General features: G+C 33.1%; 4 protein-coding genes and 1 long non-coding RNA gene across 11 annotated transcripts; 2 read left to right on the forward strand and 3 right to left on the reverse strand.

The window, feature by feature from the left end:
• Position 1: 1 nt before the first annotated feature.
• Positions 2–3,096, reverse strand: Maf1 (repressor of RNA polymerase III transcription Maf1). The gene is made up of 5 exons (XM_011644504.3): positions 1,888–3,096; positions 1,652–1,801; positions 1,207–1,488; positions 938–1,057; positions 2–858 (listed from the first exon to the last, which is right to left on the reverse strand). The coding sequence occupies exons 1-5, from the start codon at positions 1,968–1,970 to the stop codon at positions 786–788; spliced, it is 708 nt and encodes a 235-aa protein (XP_011642806.1). The 5' UTR covers positions 1,971–3,096; the 3' UTR covers positions 2–785.
• A 408-nt stretch (positions 3,097–3,504) lies between these two features.
• Positions 3,505–10,337, forward strand: Wdr59 (WD repeat domain 59). 4 transcript variants are annotated; one of them, XM_011644506.3, is made up of 20 exons: positions 3,505–4,095; positions 4,196–4,245; positions 4,462–4,597; positions 4,736–4,949; positions 5,263–5,396; positions 5,463–5,612; positions 5,682–5,841; positions 5,924–6,003; positions 6,082–6,148; positions 6,213–6,421; positions 6,491–6,754; positions 6,825–6,975; positions 7,041–7,234; positions 7,450–7,589; positions 7,721–7,939; positions 8,247–8,373; positions 8,911–8,940; positions 9,456–9,613; positions 9,767–10,020; positions 10,106–10,337. In XM_011644506.3, exons 1-20 carry the CDS (start codon positions 4,045–4,047, stop codon positions 10,243–10,245), a joined length of 2,928 nt encoding a protein of 975 aa, XP_011642808.1. In that variant the 5' UTR covers positions 3,505–4,044; the 3' UTR covers positions 10,246–10,337. The 4 variants fall into 4 exon arrangements, with proteins under 4 accessions (XP_011642808.1, XP_011642809.1, XP_011642810.1 ...); XM_011644507.3 differs by having other exon boundaries at positions 7,453–7,589; XM_011644508.3 differs by lacking the exon at positions 8,911–8,940.
• A 60-nt stretch (positions 10,338–10,397) lies between these two features.
• Positions 10,398–15,015, reverse strand: Ahcy (adenosylhomocysteinase). The gene is made up of 6 exons (XM_011644510.3): positions 14,854–15,015; positions 13,253–13,443; positions 12,148–12,489; positions 11,523–11,738; positions 10,997–11,223; positions 10,398–10,927 (listed from the first exon to the last, which is right to left on the reverse strand). The coding sequence occupies exons 1-6, from the start codon at positions 14,882–14,884 to the stop codon at positions 10,630–10,632; spliced, it is 1,305 nt and encodes a 434-aa protein (XP_011642812.1). The 5' UTR covers positions 14,885–15,015; the 3' UTR covers positions 10,398–10,629.
• Positions 15,016–15,176: 161 nt separating this feature from the next.
• On the forward strand, positions 15,177–19,393 carry LOC148937396 (uncharacterized). Its single transcript, XR_016138442.1, has 3 exons — positions 15,177–15,305; positions 15,841–16,025; positions 19,261–19,393. It is a non-coding gene; the product is annotated as an uncharacterized LOC148937396 (long non-coding RNA).
• LOC105430827 (leucine-rich repeat-containing protein 23) lies at positions 16,268–20,268 on the reverse strand. 4 transcript variants are annotated; one of them, XM_089073205.1, is made up of 4 exons: positions 19,062–19,186; positions 17,838–18,273; positions 17,569–17,740; positions 16,268–17,117 (listed from the first exon to the last, which is right to left on the reverse strand). In XM_089073205.1, exons 2-4 carry the CDS (start codon positions 18,243–18,245, stop codon positions 16,666–16,668), a joined length of 1,032 nt encoding a protein of 343 aa, XP_088929331.1. In that variant the 5' UTR covers positions 18,246–18,273; positions 19,062–19,186; the 3' UTR covers positions 16,268–16,665. The 4 variants fall into 4 exon arrangements, 2 of the variants coding, with proteins under 2 accessions (XP_088929331.1, XP_011642813.1); XR_016138438.1 differs by lacking the exons at positions 16,268–17,117; positions 17,569–17,740 and adding an exon at positions 20,136–20,268 and having other exon boundaries at positions 18,138–18,273; positions 19,062–19,341; XR_016138439.1 differs by lacking the exons at positions 16,268–17,117; positions 17,569–17,740; positions 17,838–18,273 and adding exons at positions 18,290–18,554; positions 20,136–20,268 and having other exon boundaries at positions 19,062–19,341.
• Between the last annotated feature and the right edge of the window lie 1,757 nt (positions 20,269–22,025).

The following is a 22,025-nucleotide window of genomic DNA, read 5'->3' on the forward strand; positions in this document are numbered from 1 at the left end:
GTTGCGTATAACAGTATTGGACTTTATTACGTACAATTTGCCTTCAAAATATATGTTTAATATTATGTCGAGAATAACGTAATCGCATCATGTCACAAAGAGACAGAGAATTGTTATAGCTAAAGGGATACATATATATGATCTACACTTCTTAAAAGAAATATATTTCTCGCAAAATATCTCGCTAAAGGATATTAGCGAAAGTCAATATTATAATAAACTACGAAAGTAAGATTATCATTTAAAATTTTTGCTGCAAGTGACGTATTAGTACATACAGTGACCGATTCGCATTACCTCGAATTAATGCTCATTAAATACTGCTATACATGAAATTATTGATAATATTTCATGTGTTAAATTATTATAAAAGTATATTTCAAATGCATGTATAAATCCATATATGCATCAAAATCAAAATGATCAACAATGAATTTATTCAGCAGAATATGCATTGATTTCATCAATGAAATCATATTATGTCGCTACATTTATTTCTTATTTATCAGGTTTTAATGCGCACTAATTCAGTGTAGTGCAGCTGACTAAATTTGCTATAACAAACATAGAAATTCTAAAGCGGCATCTAAAACGATTTTGATTAATTTGTAATAGAAATCAGAATAGTATGAAGATTTATAGTTTGAAGATTAAGAATTGCAAACATGAATTTACTTATGTGTATATGTATATATATTTTTGTGTGTATGCTGTGTGTGTATATGTAATGTGTGTGTATATGTAACACGCGTTCATACGCGTGCGTATGTGTATACGTGAATGATCTAATATCCATCTTCATCATCTTCGTCCATAGCAAAATCACTACCAACTCCAGAATCTGGTGCATAAAGAGGGCTGTGAAATAAAACAGAAATAAATCATATTATACATATAAAATTGACACAGAGATAATATATTTTTTTTTAGTACTCACTTTATCGCTCTGCATGTGAAAAATACGATACGTTTCAGTTTTTTGTTGTAGAAGAAGTAATTGAAAGACCACAGACCTCCGTCTTCCCCGAAAGGATCCGATGCGAAATCCGGGTTGTAACTATAAAATGTTATTTCGTATTACTTTTGCTTAATTTTGCACTCTATATTTGATATTATAAAAAACTAAATTTTAGTTTTACAACGCTTAGGATTGTCTTATTTTTCTGTTTATATTATCTCGGCAGGATACTTGTGCCGAGTGTTTACCTGTAAATATCACACTCGTTCAATGATATCTCTTTATCAACAGCCGTCCAAAGAGCAGAACGCAATGTGCGATAATGATCACCCGCAGTAGCATTGAGATTACCATCCACAGCATTCGTTACCCATTGCAGACTTGGCTCTTTGCTGAACTCATGGCTCTTAGCATCTGAGAAATCATAATCCGGATTAAAGGTTGAATTCAATGTAGCGATGAGATAAAACAACGTCTTCTTGCTGATTGTGTCGCATAGTGGACCCTCTTCGTCACCAGAAACACTACGGCTGTGGGAGGGAAACAGATAGAAATGATGGTGTTATTAATTTACAAACCAAGCGAGCAACGTAGATTTATTTCGAGAGCAAAATATGGCCAGCACAAGATAGTCAGCAGAAACCGAATAAATGTTCTTACAATATATATTTACGCCAGATCTATAGAAGGTACCTCAAACATCCCTGAGCCGGAGATGTTCCCAAGGATGTCTGCGGTGGTGATAAAGCTTGCAGATCGTGTGGCGTACCCCCTTGTTCTGCATTGTATCGTTTATACATCTGTTTATCATTGGCTGTCATTTTGCAAGAGTAACTCTCGATTCTGCAAGAATGAAGACATGATATAAATATTGAGACTAGAGATAAACATATAGAACTGATTCAAATGATCTACTACATTAGCATTACCTCCCAATTATCTTGCTATCTCCAGTCTTGATGGACAAGGCACTGTTTATAGCTTCCAAATGTGAATTCTCTAGCAGCTTCATCTTGTTGATAACAGCAATCTCTCTGAGTACACGAAGAAATTGTGTGGCTCCCACCTCGGAGAGCTGGAAACTGAGTCGAGTCTTCGTAAGGCTACCTGCCTTACAATGATGACATTTCGTGGAGCCCTTAGAGCCCTTGGTTGCTCGCTGTTCAGGCGAATCTAAATACGTTTGCTCAGATTCTCACGTTCCGGTCGTTCAGTACAAACGAAACGTCAGAAAGCTTTTTTGACTTCGTGGACTTATCGGGTCTCTGGGCATCTCTTTTATGTGTATGAAAATTCCTTTCCTTTTCGAATGTACGAGATTAATTGTCGACGTAGTGGTCTTCCCGGTTTCCTTGCTGTATTTGCACATTACAGATAGCTAATTAAGGATTTAGGGGAAGGTGATCGAGTTCCAGAGCGGGCTTGGTAAGCACGAGATCAAGGCCCTCCACTCCGCGAGGAGTTACGAGCCAGAGTAATTTGTCCTACGTGCGCTGCCCGTTGCTTGATAGAACCAGAAAGAGAGAAAGAGAGAGCGAATGACTGAGCGCGACGGAATGAGAGAGACCGAACGATGGACGCGACGCGACGCGACGAAATTTATCGATAAACAAAGGCGCGCTTGCCTTTCCTTCAGCGAGTGGTCTCGGGAGGGAAAATGATTGTCTCTCCAGCGAGGACGCACGAAAAAGGACAGACGGATGGACGAACGAATGAACGCGCACACATACACGCACACAGAGCACAGCGGGAGGACGATTTCACGATGTTCCCGAACTGACAAGAGATGTCAAGTCTCAGCCACGGGCTACCTGCTTCTCGCGCGGAGGGAAAGAACGACAGAGAGGTAGATATGTCACCGAAGGACAGAATGCCTCACGCGTAGCGCCCGCTACTGACGAAAACAATCCATAATCACGGACATTGTCGTTCGTTGTTGATACGTCGTATCACGGTCACTGTCGAAGCTCAATCTCTTTCTCTCCTCTAATCGTCGGTGACGATCCTGCCGTCCTCCTTGCTGAGCCTTGCCGATCCTCGCCGCGCTACCCACGTCCCGCACCTTCGACGACGCACCACGATATTTTTCGCGCGCGAGCTTCACCAGTTTACCAACTCTAATATTGCGACTCGATGTCAACGCGTTCACTGCGCACGTAAAGAGACGCAAACGCTGCGTATGTGTGTGTGTGTGGCGTGTGTACGCGCGCGCGAGAGACTCCGTATTACATGTACAGAGACGAGTGTTATGTGTATGCGTACTTGCGCGCGTAGTACGTGACAGAAATAGCAACACAGCGGGAGACGCACCTTCTCCTTCCCTCTCGCTCGGGTGCCCTCGATCATCTTCGGTCTCGGTCGCGTGACCGCGGCGTGCCAAGGGGAGGGAACGCGTACGCGCAGCCAATCGCATTACGTCAGTGGTGTGCGCGCGTGCACACAAGTGCAAGAGTATGTGTGATGCGATACCGTGACCACAGAAGTTTGCTCTCTTTCTCTCTCCCCCTCTCTCTTTCTCTCTGCCCTGAATATATCGCGTCTGACGCGCATCTCTCTCGACCTCCCAACCCCTCTTACATCTCTGCATTTAAATGTAGAGTCAATTGTATGTGAGCTGTCGAAATATCGCAGGGCTATGAACAAAGTCTGAGAGGCGTGGGATATTTGTAAAACAGAAATATCTGTTTAAATCAGCACTTTTTTATCTCAAGAATATCTCTGATTTCGCTTGATTTCGTAGAATTTTTCGAATCGATGTAAACATGAAATTATATTGGGATATGATAAAATAAATGATAAAATAAAGGTCGTAAATATATTGCGATATAGATATGTATAATTAAATAATTAACAGATAATCTATTAACAGTGAGGAATATTGTTTGTTAATATTTCTGTTATCAAATAATTCACATACAAAATATCACAAACGTACACAAAACATTCTGTTTGTAGCAATTTAATTGTTGCGCGCGCAACGGACTGTATTTATTTGCTATGATTCTAACCTGATCCCGGCACAGGACGCGTAGGATTGAATTAACGCAGGATAATGTGACAGGATTTCCAAAATTTCTTTAGCCAAAATGTCCAAACGAAACAGTGACTATGTGGTCACGGAGCACCGCGATTTACAGGTTGGTCAAAAAAGCGCTATAAGATTTTTTTTTAATAACTCTCTCTTGTACTGGAGAAATAGTCTATGTTTATGTTTGATTCTCTTTTTTGTATATTTAGGCTAATACTATGGCTGTAGACGCGACTGGCAATTATGTTTTGCTAGCCGGGTAAGTTTTTAATAAATAAATTTCTAGAGATAAATATTTATTAATTTATAAATAATTTCTAAGATGTCAGTAGAAAAGAGAGAGAAAGAAAAAGAAAGGGAATTTTAAAGATATCTTTGACATGTTTTGTATGAAAAAAAAATATTAATTATTTTTTAAACACTATTATTTATGTAAATGCAAAAATTATCTATATTTCTTCTGCTTCTTTTCTAGACGCAGGTATTTAGCAGTAAAACATTTAGACGAGGATGTTAATACAGTGAAGAAATTCCAGCGACAGAGCAAATATGAAGTTGGTTCTGCTGAATGGAATCCGTGCGAGTTCAACTGCCATTTGTGTGCAATTTCTGTAATAACTTGTATATCTTTTATATACAAAGATACATATATATCATCAATTAAATTTGTATTATTAGATAAATTGTATAGAGGCAAAATATAGATATATGTATATTTTACATCTTGCCTTAGAATAATTTTCTTTTAGAGCAATACACGAATTGAAATATTGAATTTCAATGGAGCAGGAGGATATGAATTGCAAACTAGCCAGAGTCTGAAAGCTCACACACGAGTCGTTAGTGATTTAAACTGGCATCCCAAAGAAGCAGACATCATTGCTTCTTGCAGCATCGATACATTTATACATATCTGGGACATACGAGATCAAAGAAAACCATGCTTATCTCTTTCTGCAGTTGGTAAGATGAATAATATACTTAGATTAATATATTTTCCTGTGATGGGGATAATAAAATGGGGATTTTAATTGATATCAAAATATTTGATCATCAAATTACTATAAAATCTACATGCTACATTGTAAGTCTGCTAAAAATAGTGACACGTGGTTGATAATAAAAAAAATTATTTATAGAATTTATTTTATATATAGAAACTTAGTAACCGAAATCCTGCCTGCCGAGGAATTGGCTATGATTCTATTTGTTTAATATACTTAGATTATTTTTTTTTTAATTGAAGAAAATAACCAAGCTTACGTTATTCTTACAGCGGGATCATCACAAGTACGTTGGAATCCATTATCATCATATACTTTGGCTACCGCGCATGATGGAGATGTAAAGATATGGGATCAGCGGAAAGCAACGAGTCCTGTGCAATACATAACAGCTCACTTAACAAAAGTATATAGTTTTGTAATAGTAATTAATGATTTTTGCGAAAGAGAATATCTGTCGATGCAATTTTAGATACACGGTTTAGATTGGTGTCCCTTTCAACAAAATCAACTGGCAACGTCGAGTCAAGACTGCACCGTCAAGATCTTCGACATTGTCAATCCACGCAGAGCCGAGAGTATTTTGACAACAAATTCTCCTGTGTGGAGAGCAAGATATACGGTAAAAAAACAATTGTAGACAAATTTTCGTTGGATTACTGTATGCATCATAGATAAAATTTTTTTATAGCCTTTTGGCGAAGGTTTAGTAACAATAGTAGTGCCGCAATTACGACGTGGGGAAAATAGTCTTTTGCTATGGAACACATCGAATTTTAGTGCACCAATATATACATTTGTGGGTCATACGGATGTCGTTCTCGAATTTCAATGGCGACATTTAAAATTAGGTATTGTTATATTGAGAAATTTAAAAAAACAATTATAGAGAGCATATCATTATATTATAATTCTATTCGTATATGTTTATAGAAAATAGCGAGTTTGAACTTGTTACATGGTCTAAGGATCAGTGTCTGAGAATATTTAAGATTAGTCCTTTCATAAAGAAAGTAAGATACAACTTATCTTTATGCAGCTTTATGAACGATAAAAATTGCAAATAATAAAGATTTCTTATCATTTTTTAGTTATGCAGCAATGGTATGGATGATGGTCTGTCAGTCTACAGCCAGTATTCCGAAGAAAGTAATCTAAGTATGTAGAACATGTCTAGATCCCATTGATAAAATTGTTTTCTATACAACAATTATTTTTATAGGAACTTTGCAGTCCGTTCAAGAATTGCAGATAAATACTTCTCCGACTGAGCCTGAAATAAATTATATAACGACCAAAGTGGATGAGCCTGTGACGCAGTCTGAAACAATCAGTCTTCCAGATAATTCCAAAAAGGTTTCGTCTCCTACTCAACCAAAGAGTTTGCAGCAGGAGTTCTCTTTGATAAATATGAATATACCAAATATAGAGGTAATAGTACATTAAATATGTGAGATACTAACTTGACTTGAAAAAACTAATATTTACATTTCGATTCAGGTAAACGCGATGGACGTTGTGGAGAGAAGTTGTACGATAACCGCATGTACAAAAAATTATAATGTGATATTAAAAGTAAATTTCCCTGTGAATTATCCGTGCAGCGCTCAACCAACATTTCAATTTTGTCCTGGCACGTCGATTGACAACGTAATGATGACCAAGTTGCTCAAGGTTCTCGTGCAGACCGCTCAGCATCGCGTCAAGAAGAACAGATCGTGCTTAGAACCGTGTCTCCGGCAATTAAATATAACTCTGGAGCAAGTTAGAATCTTTTTTCTTTTAATCACTTGAATATAGCATTCAAATAAAAATCTTGATTTTTATTCAACAGATGTGTAAAAAAGACGAAGACGAAACCGATCATTTGGCATATCATATGCAGGATAATAATACCTTCCTGAACTCTCCCAATATCTGTGCGAATTATCAAGATTCTTACATACCATTTCCTAGAACATCCGGCGCTAAATTTTGTTGCGTAGGTGTGTATATGCTCATTTTTCAACGTTTAATTTTTTATGTGCTTTCTTGACTATTTTGTGGATAGGTATTCTCGTTTGTTTTGGCCGTCCCTCCTATGCAAGAAGGTCATCGATGAAACCGGGCGATGCGACGCCCAGAGCATTGTCCGCCTTGGACAATAACATTGGTAACGGCGAATCTTTCATGCATATGTATCGAAGTTCCTACGTGCCAACCAATGATAATATGTCCATCAGTTCATACTATTTTCAAGATCGTGTAAGGCATACTTTAATCGATAAAAATAAGAATGAATAAATAGAAGACACTAATCGCAGATAACTAATTTCGAATAAATTTTGTATTTATTCTTCACTTTAATAAAAATTAATCGTCTAAATTTAACACATGAGAATTGCTTATACTATTCTCAATTCAAAATTGTACATTTGTAATATATACACGCATTGTCTATCCAACTGCAATTCTATCAGCAGAAAGATCTTCGACGCGGATTGCATGGCACGGGTAGAATACATGATCGATCATATTTCAAAAATTGTCATCCAATGGTTATGATATATGATATTTCATCATTATTCTTCGTCAATAAGGAACTCGCTGAGAAATATACGTAAGTATAATATTTAAAATGTACTGCCTGAGTGTACGAGTTTTGTACATATGTGTTGCATTACATTTTAAAAACTTGTACATATGTGTTGTATTACATTTTAAAAACTTGTGAAAATATTTTGTTTTAAGAATCAACACCGCTGACATTTCGGCCATGTATCAGTACAATGCAAATGTAGCTGCTACATTGGAACGACCTGATTTAATTCAGACTTGGTGTTTAGCTGGTTTAATAATTTCGCAACCACCTTCCAATACTGAGCAGAATTCTTATCAATTGAGTCATTCTCCTGATATCAGTGCTCCATGGCCATTACATCCTTGGGGCCAAAATTTAATACATTTCTTGTAAGCATTAGTCTGGATTTTATTATTATATATTACTACATTATTACATTATATACTATGTATTATATATTACAATTAAAATTATAATTGGAAAGAGGATATATCGAATCTAAATAATATTAATCAAATTAAATGATAGAAAGCTGATAATACTGTTTATCAGTTAAGATGTAAATGTGTTAATTTATACCTATAAAATTTAAAAGAATTTAAACAAGTTTTATTTAATCAATCTTTCCGTAAATTATTGCTTCAACTATTATCGGTCAATTAATTATAACATATTAATTACTTTATATTTATTCAGAATACAACATTACGCTAAACAGTCTGATGTTCAGATGGCTGGCATGTTGAGCTGTGCACTTAGCTACCGATCAGAGAACATGGACTCTTCACAAACCAGGTTGACTAGCAAGTCAGTGAATGTCAGTGTAAGTACGCAGTTTGTGTGAAAGAGTAAGAAGTGCAGATTGCATCACCTGAAACTTTCTCCTCATAATGCAGCATTGATACGATTATCTATCTCGCGAATTGAGGGAAGAAATTACACATTTATCGATCACATTTTCGCCTTTTAGTCTGCAATAGTTCTTCAGTACTTACTAAGAACACAGACTATCATGCACAGCACATGTGTCTTTCTTCCGATGCATGAGGGAACATTTTTTGAGAGTAATGTGTAAATCATAAATTTATGTAATTGATGCAATTACGACGGTATAGTATGTATAATTTAATGATCATAAATAATATTAATGAAAATATTACACGTAAATCACTTAACTGAGGCTACTATTTAGTAATTATTTATAAAATCTTAAAAATCATGTACGGTGATCAAAAATTCAATCTATGCATTATTGTTCAATAAATATAATATACTGTACCGACGTATTTTTTTGTGTTTTCTAATTACATATATAAATATATATATCACAGCTAACGATATAATATTACGTTTGTTATAGAGGCTTTCCACAGGAAAATGGTGGTTAAAGGTAAGATCTCTGAGAGTTCCATTAAAAGAAAGTGTTATAAAGAGTTTATGTTATATAAAGGTTTTATGTTACATAACCATTGTTTTGTATTCGTCTCTCAGCGTCGGATCGAAAGTGTTATTATGACACCAAGTGGATTTGCTTATTGTAACCGATTAAGAATTTTATACAAATTTTGCATTATGTATTTGTATAAATGTGATTCATAAAAAAAAGAAAAATAATGTGTATGTTATTCGTTGCAAATCGCAATTGGTGGTTAAACGACATGTGCTGTTTTCCATAATCAATTACCTCAAGTAATTGTCACCCCTCTGTGAAGAAAGTTCATATACATACTTCTATTCATTAATAACTCATTGCAGTGTTAGTTTATTATTTTGTGTGAGCGTGTGTTGTGTGTTATATGCTATGTATGATTATGTGTATATAGTGTATGCAATTGATATACATTTCAATTGCATATTCAATTGTATAAATCTTGTGAATCTGTTTCATTCAGTATTTCTTTGCAGCCTGGTGGCTCGCCTTACCATACAATACATCTGGCAGATACTACGTTTGAAGGATGGAATTTTCAGAATCTGAAACAACATCGATCAAATTCATGGTCGGAATCGCTGGATGACTTGAAAGTCATTCAAGATTTCGGGGACTCGGCAAAAAACATCAAGTATATTTTATGAATTTAGCACAGTTGTGTTTGCAAAATATTATAGAGAAACACTGGAAAAATTTTCGAGTGTTCTCTCTTTAGACATCTTTTCAAATTTCTATGCATAAGCATGTTTCAAGTTGTAATGCAAATATCGAATATTATATGCAGGTTATTCGATGAAAAATACACAGCATTGTACGATAGTTATAAGAAGGCGTATGCTGAAGCATTACATCGATGGGAGTTGTTAGATGCTCGGGCGCAAGTATTGAAGCATTTGAGCACGTCATCATTTGATGTGCAGAAGGACGTCGAATTGCAGAATGAATGCCGAATCTGCGGCAAGATCAGTACAGGGCCACAATGTGCGAATTGCAAGGGATTAAGCTTCCAATGTATCATATGCCATGTCACAGTCAGAGGTTCGTAGTTTTTTAACTAAGCTGTTTCGATAAAAAAATCATTAACTCAGATAAAACTAAAAATTTTTTTTGTTGGAAAATCTAGGTGCGAGTAACTCTTGCATGTTTTGCGGCCACGGTGGACATATTGAGCACTTAGCAGCATGGTTTGCTAAAGAGATAGTATGTCCTACGGGCTGCGGCTGTTATTGTTTGCAGGAAAATTCAGTACTCTTTAAAACATAGATAATGTAGATGAAATGTATACAAATAAATTGTATATAGTTGTGATCTGTGATAGCTATGGTTATGAGAAAAATAAATTTCTTTTTATCTTACACATTATCTATAATTTTAGCCAATTACTTGAAAACTAATTATAAAAAATAAAACAGTAAAACATTAAATGATTTTAATTGTATTGTATCCGAATTAAATATATACAAAGTATATTTTTTGAGATGTTTGAGAGATTTATAATATACAAAGTATATTTTTTGAGACTATTAAGAGATTTATAAAAAGATGAAAATTTTAATGCACTCGTCAATCAAATGCCATCGTAATTACAAGAACAATAACTGTAATTGTAGCTTATTACAAATTTTTGCACACATTAAGTATCGACGACTAGTATCTATAATGATCAGGTTTGTAAGGTCCTTCCGTAGGTACATCCAAATACTTGGCTTGTTCTGGCGTCAATTTTGTTAAGACCACACCTAAATGTTCCAAGTGCAACGCCGCAACTTCCTCATCCAGCTTCTTTGGCAGCATGTGCACGCCAATCTTGTATTGGCCTGGTTTCGTCCAGAGTTCAATCTGCGCGAGTACTTGATTCGTGAACGAGTTGCTCATGACGAAGCTCGAATGGCCTGTCGCGCAACCCAAATTTACCAAACGACCCTCCGCAAGAAGAATAATATGCCTACAATATGATTTAATTTGCTAATCATAAGATACAATTCATTCACAATTCAGCAACTACATAACATACTTGTTGTTTCCTAATAGGTATCTGTCCACTTGTGGCTTTATATTGATCTTCTGCTCGGCATTTTTCTCCAACCACGCAACATCGATCTCGCAATCAAAGTGTCCTATATTACATACGATGGCATCATTTGGCATATTCATGAAGTGATCACTAGTCAGAATGTTTTTACATCCTGTAGCGGTCACGAATATCTGGCCTTTTTTACATGCATCCGACATCGACATCACCTGTAGATTAAAATTATTTATTAACCAATGTAAAACCTAATATTTGGACGATTTAAAAAATTATTTTCACTCGAAATAATTGAAAATAATACTCAAAATTTATAATATTTAAATGTAATGACTTGAACTGACACTCATAGTAACTATTTTAATTATATTTTCTGATAAAATTACTTCTTAATTTTAGAGTACTAAGAATATTTCTTAATTTTAATTTGTGGCATATGTAATCAATGCTCGAAACAAATTGATTGTTACGCGATTTTAAAATTGATCGGATTTCTTTTTTTATTATCTACCTCATATCCTTCCATAGCCGCTTGAAGCGCATTGATAGGATCGATTTCCGTGATGATAACGCGACCACCAAGAGCTCTGAGACTTTGCGCGCATCCTTTACCCACGTCTCCATATCCGGCTACCACGCACACCTTACCAGCGATCATAATATCGGTCGCTCTCTTGATACCATCTATTAAGGATTCCCTACATCCGTATAAATTGTCGAATTTACTCTGTCAAAAATATAAAACCAAATTAGCAAATCAACTTTATTAATACATCAGTTATGCAATCAGTTATGCAATCTATTTAGAATCTATTTTAGATATTAATAGATTTTTATTAATTTGCTATTTTCTAATTATTTGCTATCTCGAGAAATATTATCTTTGGAAGTGCGACGTCATGCATTTGAATTTCTTCACTTCTTATCTCATCCATTTATCTGTCTCATCACTATTCTGCGCAATCTTATATTATCTTGGTACAAATGATGACTATTAGATTTTAATCCACGAATAATCATAGTCATGAGCAGTACTTTTTTTTAATTGATAACATACAAATTCCATATTTTGTGGTTTATCTATAATTTCATAATCTTGTTTGCTAGTAATTTTGCTCGTATGAGCATGTACAAACCTTCGTGACGGAATCGTTGACGTTAATCGCTGGCACTTTAAGCGTACCCTCCTTCAGCATGCGATAAAGATTTTTTACTCCAGTGGTAGTCTCCTCAGACAGGCCCCGACATTCCTTGAGATAATCTGGATACTTGGTATGCACGAGTTGCGTTAGATCACCGCCGTCATCGAGGATCATGTTGAACGGCTTACCGTCCCGGAATACGAGAGTCTGCTCGATGCACCATATGTATTCCTCGTCGGTTTCACCCTTCCATGCATACACTGGTACTCCAGTTTTTGCTATCGCCGCCGCTGCGTGGTCCTGCGTGCTGAATATATTGCAAGACGACCATTGCACCTACAATATAAGAATATATCATTAAGATTCGAGAGTTATTAGATTCAAAACAACTATGTAGTTTTAGATCTGATAATCTACACAGTAAATGAAGCGATTTGTTTATATCAAATAATACATCATACTTAGATATATTATTATATGGTATCATATATTGTATCATGTAACGAGATTATCATGTAAGAGATTTAATTTCAATTTATTTTCATCATTTATTTCAATCATTATATTCTATAATCTTAAATAACGCATAAGAAAAATCGTTGATTTTTTTCTATAAACATAATTTTGTCTTTTAAATATCTAATAATTTTTGTAATTGAAATCATACATTAATTTATAAATTAATTTATTGATATTTATTGACATAAAAAAGTAACTCGAGACAAACGGATTTTTATTGAAGTTTTCTGTTAATATTTTTAAATGAACAGAAGACCTTCGGAAATATAAAGAAAAATATTATCATTAATATTTATTCACTTCATAGTCAAATATCACATTGAAATTCTAGAGCAGCATACATAAAGGAAAAAAAAATATTCTTAAATAAATACATTTAGACTTCACAAGAGAGGTCACGGTCAAAAATGATAACGCATATGTAAATCGGGTTTATCTTTACGTATCTCTCGCCAAGTAAACAGCTACTAAAATTCCATCAGCGTTACCGCTGCTTCTTATCGTTAACAAATTATCAAATTAATGAAACATGTGAATTAAACTTGTTAGAAGTATTAGGCTCAATCTTTTTAGCTCTCACCTCCGCACCGAGTGCCACCAGGGTCTCAATCAACACCGCAGTTTGCACAGTCATGTGAAGACAGCCAGCGATTCGCGCACCCTGCAACACCTTTGATGGGCCATACTTCTTCCTAAGTGACATAAGCCCTGGCATTTCGTTCTCCGCCAGGGTGATCTCCTTGCGACCCCAGTCCGCCAGATCCAAGTTGGCTGAAAAATTTATTCTAGTTAAATTGGAAAGTTAAACCCAAGAAATAACAGTCTTTAAATTGATATATATAAATTATATTATATACAGGATGTTCCGTAAATTGAGGTCACTTGGAAGATGAATGGAGACTTAAAAAACAAAAAAAAAGTTGGTAACGTAATTCGAAAATGTCTTGTTGTACTAAAGTTATACTAAAGCAGTTCGCAATTTTTAATTTTAATTTTAAATTAAAAATTTTTAATTTTAATTATTGTTATAAAACTCATAAAGACTCTCGTTTTTTCAATTTTGACAAAAAATTCGAAAGCAAAGCAATTTGAAATTTCAACATAAAAATTATAACACATTTCCAGATCTATGTTCATACCAATTTTTTTTCTTGTTTTTCTCCTCTTCTAAGAGTCCTCTTCTAAGTGATTGATCTCTACTTTTGAAACTGTATAATATTTTTTTAATATATATGATATATAAGATTTTATAATATAAAACTGGAAATTGGAAACTATGAAGAGCCAGCGTGATAAGCAATGCATAATTTTTAAAGAATATTAATTTTTTAATGAATAATGAACAAATATGAATTTCTTAGATCATATCTACATCTTTATTTCAAATAATATAGGAACTCATTATGACTCACTATATGTTTCGAATATTACTTAACTTTTGTTGTTTTTTTTTGTGTATTTCTTATATTATGACTTTCATGTAACTATCTTGTTCATTCAATTATTCAAAGAATAATATGCTATCATAATTTATTACAATATATAGATATATAATAAATATATTAATTTATTAAAATTATAATCATGAAAATTTCCATTAAAATGTTAGGTATAATCATTGATGGATTAATAAATCGAAAATTACTTTATATTTAATATTTTTAGTGCATGATAAATAATTTATGAATTTATAATGAATATTTATTCGATGTATATATTCGATAAGATATCGCAAAATAATCTGTTTTTTACTAGGTGAATTTAAAATGGATACTAGGAGTATTTAAAATTATATTTAAAATGAAATAGATATATATTTGAAGTTGAAAAAAAGAAAAAAAAAGTTTTATCACAGCCTAATAACAAAAACAAAGAACAAAAAGGCGAATTTTTCATTCATCGATCGATGACTCGCATTATGCGCAATAATACAATACAATTTTGTTCGTAAAAATAGCGTTTGCGCATAATGCGATTAATCAATGATCGATGAATTAAAAAAACTCGCCTAAACCGAATGTCCGTGGCGAATATCGAACATCTCGTATTGTTCCGTAACGACGAGTTCCATACTTCACGTTGTACTTGACAAACGAGTCGCGAGCACGTGTTCCATTCTGCGCTCGTATTTCTCCGATTTATTCCGAAATATTCGTTCGTAACATTTGGCATATCACTTACCGACTTTATGCAGAGGCTTGCTTTGCATCATGGTGCGTCGGTGCGTCGGTGCGTCGTGTTCGGATCGATGTGTACAGGTCGAATAAAAGAGCGAACCTACGACGGCGATAACCTATATGCTGAGACGTGCCGGTATCACCATTCGAGAACGTGACGTCATAACTCGAGCCACGTGACCGAGTTTCCCGGAGTTTCGATTGTCACGTGACTGCGTTCTAATTCGTCGCTGTTCAGTTCTTGCCGCGCGCGTCGTTCGCAAGTTTCGTGAGGTCGATGAAAACGAAGAGGAAATCGTCATTTACAGGTACATTTTTGTATTTAATATTTTTGTATTGATGTGATCGAATAAACAATGTTGGCATTAGGATCGAATAATGATTCGTCATTCCCTTCGTTTTGCGATTACTTCGAGCGAGATCTTCAAATCAAGCGGCTATGTTTCAAACGAAATGGTGAAAGAAAAAGTTGATTATTTTGAATTTATTTGTGTAGAATGATAAAAAAATGGCGATTAAACAGCTTTTTCTTTATGTATAAGTGATATATTAGTTTTTTAGAAAAAAATTTATTCATATAAATTTTGCGGAGTAAATAGATTTTCATAAAATTACAAACGCGCTATAATGACAGAATGCCTTATTACAGTAATCAGTATGAGTAACTTCTTATCACGGTATCTTTATTATAATTATTTTATATTATCTTCATTATTATTATTGGCCTAAAACTCTCTTTAGTGAACTTACAATTCGTATCTGAATTTAAAGTAGAATTTTCTTTGTAAATATACAGTCTAATACAAAAACATATATATTAAAATATATATATTTATATTATACATTATTATACAAATAAAATTATTAAAATATACGACAAAAATTATAAACAAAATTGTAAGATTTAAGTATATTATTTAAGGATATCCTAAAAAAGAATTATGAATATCGATCGAGATTATTGGAAATAAACTTGCATTCTTTTATCCAGAAAATGAATTGGTATTACAAGTTATCATTACGAGATGGCGCGAGTTGGCTGTGTAATGGATCACGGAAGGCTATGTAATGGATCCCACAGCTCGAAGGGATGATCCTGATTCGCATGGTCATTTCGGTTTACCGAACCCGCAAACCTGAGCTTAATATACTGGACATTTACATACAGTTTAACATGTACGTATATCTTCATAAACACATTGAACAATAATGCAATAAATACTGGAAAATGCAGAAGCAAAATAACAATTTAATTTAAAAAGAATTAAAATAAATAATAGAACAGGATGAAAATTAAAATCTATTTTTTATATATATTTTAAAAAAATTATAAAGGATATTAAAAAAATATTGAGTTTGTTTAACCATAAATTATTTTGTAGTTTTGTTTCAAAAGCCTTATAATACCGCTTTCAAAATAATATATGTGTGATTTATTAAATTTTGGTTGACAAATCATATTGAGTTAATTAAATTTAAGTTAGTTAAATTAATGTAACTTGTATTTTCAATGATTTTCTAAATTTGAAATTATTATTATCTACATCTATATTATTATTATCTATAATAATTATTGTCTATTGAACTGAAACTGTAGAAAGTATGTTTAATCCATGTTAATAATACAAAAATTAGAAAAGGATATTAATTAACACTTATTTTGAATAAATAACAATCAATCAAAATGTTTAAAAGGATAATAATAATTGATTGAAAAAAATTGACACTGGACATCTGAAGATTAAAAAAATGTTTTAACGAAGATATTTGATTAAAATTTTGATCTCTTTTTTTTTTAATTCGATTATCTCAATCTTCAATCTTTTAAATCGAATTTTTCGGAATTTAATTTGTTTTTTTGGATTTTTCTGAGTTTTACCTCGTTCCTCTCAAAATCCAGTACAGGATCTTTATCGATCCTCTTTAGTTTCGGTAGAATTGTCAGAATGATGTATCTGTATTCTTGTCTCGCTTCTTTCTCTTCTTCCTCTTTTGCCTCTTCCTTCAGAAAAGGATTTCCCAAAATGATAAGCGTTTCCAGATTTGATAGACAACTTAATTTTTCCAGCTCTGATATTCTCGAGATCTCATTATTGCGCAGATTTAAGTGTTTCAAACTGTGACATCGTTCTGTGAAGCCGTCCAAATTCGCAAGTTTATTATTTCGCAAGTGTAGTGTTCTCAAATTCACGAGAGCATCGAGTCCTTCGATTTTCTCGATTTGATTCTCAGCTAAAAAGAGCTGCGTCAAAGTGGGACAATAAATTCCTGTGAAAAGCAAAAAATCAAATCGTTATTCAAAAAAACATAAATTTTACAAAAATCTAGTTCCTATGAAGAAAAAGATTTTATGAGAAATTTGTAATAAATTTCATTATTATTAACTGCAAGAAAATTTTTCAAGAAGATTACTTTTATTTATTGAAATAACTTTATTTAATTTGCAAATTAGTTTATTCCAAATATTTATATATTATATAATTATATATAAATATTAAATATTAATATTACTTTATTCCCAAATTCAAATTATTTACAAATTTATTCTATCTTTTTCTATTCTCTAATTTCAGCAAAATTTTGCTGCAAAATAATTAAATTATGTGTTTTTTTTTTTTTCGTAAGTATCGAGATCTGTTTCGTTCTCCCGGCTTCTTCTAATCTCGGACTTCTTCTAATCTCTAAATAATGGATTTCGTCTCGTTCTCATGCATCTTACCTGTTGTACTGACTAGCGCATTACCGCGTAACTCTAAAGTCTTCAAGTTCGGAAGATTCTGCGGATCAATAGCCACAGTGCAAATATCATTGTGATTCAATTCCAAACGTTCGAGCAATCTGTGATGAATGCCAGCTGCATCCCTCAACTTGTTTTGATTCAGGGAGAGCTCCTGCATTTTTGAACTCATCTTACAAACATGGATCTATCTACGTGTATGAATTCAATTCCATTGAACATGAATCAAGGATTAAGAATCACGGAATTACCTGCAGATAGGGCATCGGATTCAATTCCGCGCTGGTCAGACAATTTCGATCCGCTCGCAGTGTCTGCAAATACGGCATCGCTTCGAGTACACGCAGTGCTTCTGACGTCAATCTGTTTCCCGACACGTTCACATGACGAACGTGTCTGAAGGATAATATCACATTGATATCCGTAAGATCTCTGTCCGAGGCGTCCAGGCTGAGATAAGCGTACTCATGCAACGCGATGCATTTTCCCAAAGTGTGAAGACACTCGCCGGCCTCATTGTGTGTTAACACACGTGATTTATTCTGCTCGGTCTCGTCCAACGAAATCGTTGATTCATATTTGAATTGATCCTCTTCATCAAAAATCACTCTTTCAGCAAGTTTTTCTTCAGTTTTCTGCTCATAACTTTCTTCCTCCATTTGTTTTTAACGAAGTATTTTTAATTTGCTATTAAAGCAGAAAGTCTAATATTTATATTATTAGCATATAATCAGTTTTATTAAAGAAGTTTAAATATAAAGTAGTAAAAAATTAATTAGCATTTATTTTGATTGAAATTTAATTTAGCTTCAATATATTTTTCAACTAAGAATAAGTATATAAATTTATAATATGTATTAGTTAAATGTTAATTACTTACATTATCATCGAAAGAATGCAACATTATTCGTGAAAATCTAGCCTCTTTCTTTGACACATTAATGACATATGATACATCAAACGATACACTAATTAGATTTCGAAAAAAAACAGAGACAAATCGACATCAATTTAATTTCCATAACAATTTTATAATTTAATTTAGTTTAACAAATTAGGTTACAATTGATTAAGATATGAATGAAAAAAAATAAAACGAAAAAAAATTATATATATCATACATGATGCAGGTTAAATTATATTATATTTTAATTTGATTTAATATTAGTATTAATAAGTACAATCTAGCTTTAAGAATTTAAAAAAGTTTAAATATTAAATTATTATAATAAGAAAAATACATTACATAATTACAGGTTTTTTTATAAACCGTCAATTATCTCGCATTTTAAAATAATGATAAAAGACAAAGATACAATCTTGAGAATATTAGAAATTTATTAAAAATTCATGCAGTAGATCAATGTACAATAATTTCAAATAGAAAAAAATATGCTAGAAATCAACGATTGATTAGGTCTGCATGTATATATTGTTTTTTTCATTTCAAGTAAAGTACAAAAGATAGTGCATACATGTAAATTGCAAATGTGTACGCAGAGGAGTATCTCGTCAAGTTTCTCTTCCTTAACGAGTCCTCACACATCTAGACTCCTGCCATTGAACCCGTTGAGTATCATCTGCTACCCGTCGCTTTCGATGCATGATCTCCCGTAGTTTCTTTAACAGGATGAAATTTTCTCTGACAATTCGCGCTTGTCGTTCGCGTTCTAGCTGTAGTCTTTTCGCATTGAACAACACGTGAGGTCTGTCCTCCGGAGGCTTTACGTCTACCGTCGGTCTGGCCGTTTTTACCTACAAGGTTAAGAAAAGGTATAAAAGTAATAATCATAAATTTTCTGTCACAGAGCAAAATAAATGAGACTCATGTCTAAAGAAAATAATATTTAACTCGTTCAAAAAGTTATTGAAATTAGTTAATCGTAAGAGAGTCGAGAACTCTTATTGAGAATCATCTCAGTTTTATTAAATGTTTAAGCAAAGATAAATGATGCTTTAGAATTACGAGCGTCATGGGATGTACTTGTAATGCAACATAATAAAAAGTTAAAATTTAAAATTGGATAGGCATAATGTACATAGAAGAAACAATTTTGTTAAAATATTTAAAACTTGGCTAAATACAGATCTGAAAATAATTTTGCTTAGACTTAAAATAATTATAATTAAAATACTGCAGTATAATGATACTGCAAAAACTTGTTTAATTCTATGTAATTATTTTGATGATCAAGCAAAATTTTTTTCAGATTTGTATCTAGCTAAAATTTATCTTTCAGCAAAACTATTTTTTTCTATACATGATTATATAGTTAGTACATAATTATAATTTAATATATAAATTAAAATTATAGTTTAATATATAAATTATTTCTGATGATGAGATTTTTATTTTCACGCGAGTGCATTATTTATTTTATTTTTTATTCGAGGATTGCCTCTACGAGTGTTTTTAATACTGAGGCTTTTATTAAATCCTTGGAACTTTCATCAAGATAGCTTGAAAGAGAGCTTGATGAAAGAAATATCGGTAAAATATTAAAATAGTGTTGGAACAAGAATAACATTTATAATTCATGAAGGCTCACCCTAGAACGGTGACGCTCGTACGCTCTTCGTTGCCAGGAAGGTTCGTCCTCGCTTCGTATTCTTCCTCGATTCGACATCCTGCATACTTGATCGCGCGGGTGTTTGCAGTATATAGAACGGGTATCCAAGTTTCTTTGGCAACGAAAACGTCCGCGATATCGATCTCCGTCGCCCGTCGAGAAATGCACGAACTTTCGAAAGTGTTTATGGCATCATCGTACTACATCTCAGTAATGTTCAAAAAGTTGTAAATAATTTTTAGATTTATTAGTATGAAACTATATCTTTCACTTTTACTTAATAAAAATAATTTTTTGCATTGATAGAAATACAAATAAATATTAAAATATACACGGAACACCTTTGCTGACGAATTTAAAAATTATTAACCACAAATTTGGTTGCTAAATGCAATAAAGTTGTAAAGTTTTTAATAATTAAAATATTATTTTAGATAACAAATCAGACATAGATAAATATTTTGACAAACAAAATTTACAGATTGGACAAAAGTAATTGTATTGTTTAAATTTATATTACAGTTACGCGCGATTATATAACATTTGAACATGTGCTTAAACAAAATTTCTTATTCAAGATTGCGGCAAGAGATATGGCAGATCATCATTCAATTTTAATGACAGTTTGACATTTATATAAACTTCTGAAAAATATATAAATCTGCATTTATGATATGACATACATCTCCGTGCAGAAAATGGATAAAGAGCTAATCTCTCGAGATCGACGTAGGAAAGCGAATCGATGATCAAGCCATGTCTCTTTGCCCTTCTTGCTCGAGCATATTCGCAGCCAACGATATGTCATATGCACGCACGTGCGCGCGTGTGCATCATGCGTGCACTTCCTCCCTTCGTGAACTTAGGAGGAGGTTGCGATTGGCGGAGTCTGCTGGACCAATAGTGCGCGGCGAGGGGCGGAGATTCGCTCATCTCGATCGAGACGCGCGTGAAATTTCTCTTGCCACGTTTAGATATTCATGCGAACGTGGAAAACGAACGTGTCCTCCGAGAACGATGTTTAATTATTAATTTTGTAGCCATTTTAACGCTCTCCTTTGTGAACAAATATAAGTATGTATTTAGATATTATTAATTAATTTATATTTATTTATTTATTATACGAAAGAATATCCAAGAAAATAAGACTTTTTACGAATAACTCTAGCATTGCTAAGAGTCGGTGTCTCGAAAAGATAAAGAAGGGACAAAAATAAATCTCCTCGTTTGTAGTCGTATTCAAAATCTGTAAAAGGACACCAACCTTGAAATTAGAAAGTGTGTAACGCTTATTTCTGCCACAGGAAAGATCAAATAATACAATGAAGCGAAAAATAAAGAGGAAAATTTCGTGGAAAATAACATATTGTAAAATAAAGAAAAGAATTGAATATTTGTGAAGTTACGGGATTAGTTACGGAAAAAGTTGTCCTTCTTAATCAAATTAATAATACTTGCAACCTTGACTTTTATTTTCTATGCTCTACTTTTACATATAAAAGAACATTTGTGTCATATTCTTATGTAGCGGTAGGATTATAAGATTTTAAGTTGAAAATGTATTTGCCAGCTAAAATAAATTATTTTTAAAACATCAACATGATGAAAGAACAGCGCTTTTTTTATGGTTATCCGGCCCACCGGATGTTTTCTCTTTTTATTGCTTCTTCCCTAAAATGACAAAAAATCTCATAATATACACACGTTGCTGTAAAACACACCGGATAAAATTTATTGTGGCTTAATGGATTAATTTATCTGCTATCTTACAGATGTTCTAATTTTACAATACAAAAATATTTTATTGTAATTAATGGATATAAAAAATATTTAGAAAATATGAGGATAAAAATATCTAAATATTTTTTA

The sequence above is a fragment of the Pogonomyrmex barbatus genome, unplaced genomic scaffold, assembly GCF_055798465.1.
Source record: "Pogonomyrmex barbatus isolate J1 unplaced genomic scaffold, ASM5579846v1 scaffold14, whole genome shotgun sequence".
Lineage (NCBI taxonomy): Eukaryota > Metazoa > Arthropoda > Insecta > Hymenoptera > Formicidae > Pogonomyrmex > Pogonomyrmex barbatus.

Excerpts from the sequence above, each read along its gene's own strand:
- Maf1 (XM_011644504.3), bottom strand. The coding sequence starts at position 1,970 with ATGAAGCTGCTAGAGAATTCACATTTGGAAGCTATAAACAGTGCCTTG. Across the intron at positions 1,802-1,887 it reads GATAGCAAGATAATTGGGAG|AATCGAGAGTTACTCTTGCA; the intron begins GTAATGCTAATG and ends TCATTCTTGCAG. Across the intron at positions 1,489-1,651 it reads CCGGCTCAGGGATGTTTGAG|CCGTAGTGTTTCTGGTGACG; the intron begins GTACCTTCTATA and ends TCCCTCCCACAG.
- Wdr59 (XM_011644506.3), top strand. The coding sequence starts at position 4,045 with ATGTCCAAACGAAACAGTGACTATGTGGTCACGGAGCACCGCGATTTA. Across the intron at positions 6,422-6,490 it reads TGAATATACCAAATATAGAG|GTAAACGCGATGGACGTTGT; the intron begins GTAATAGTACAT and ends ATTTCGATTCAG. Across the intron at positions 6,976-7,040 it reads CGCTAAATTTTGTTGCGTAG|GTATTCTCGTTTGTTTTGGC; the intron begins GTGTGTATATGC and ends TTTTGTGGATAG.
- Ahcy (XM_011644510.3), bottom strand. The coding sequence starts at position 14,884 with ATGATGCAAAGCAAGCCTCTGCATAAAGTCG. Across the intron at positions 12,490-13,252 it reads TGGTGGCACTCGGTGCGGAG|GTGCAATGGTCGTCTTGCAA; the intron begins GTGAGAGCTAAA and ends CTTATATTGTAG. Across the intron at positions 11,224-11,522 it reads CGGCTATGGAAGGATATGAG|GTGATGTCGATGTCGGATGC; the intron begins GTAGATAATAAA and ends TTTAATCTACAG.
- LOC105430827 (XM_089073205.1), bottom strand. The coding sequence starts at position 18,245 with ATGGAGGAAGAAAGTTATGAGCAGAAAACTGAAGAAAAACTTGCTGAA. Across the intron at positions 17,741-17,837 it reads ATCCGATGCCCTATCTGCAG|GAGCTCTCCCTGAATCAAAA; the intron begins GTAATTCCGTGA and ends TCAAAAATGCAG. Across the intron at positions 17,118-17,568 it reads TGCGCTAGTCAGTACAACAG|GAATTTATTGTCCCACTTTG; the intron begins GTAAGATGCATG and ends TGCTTTTCACAG.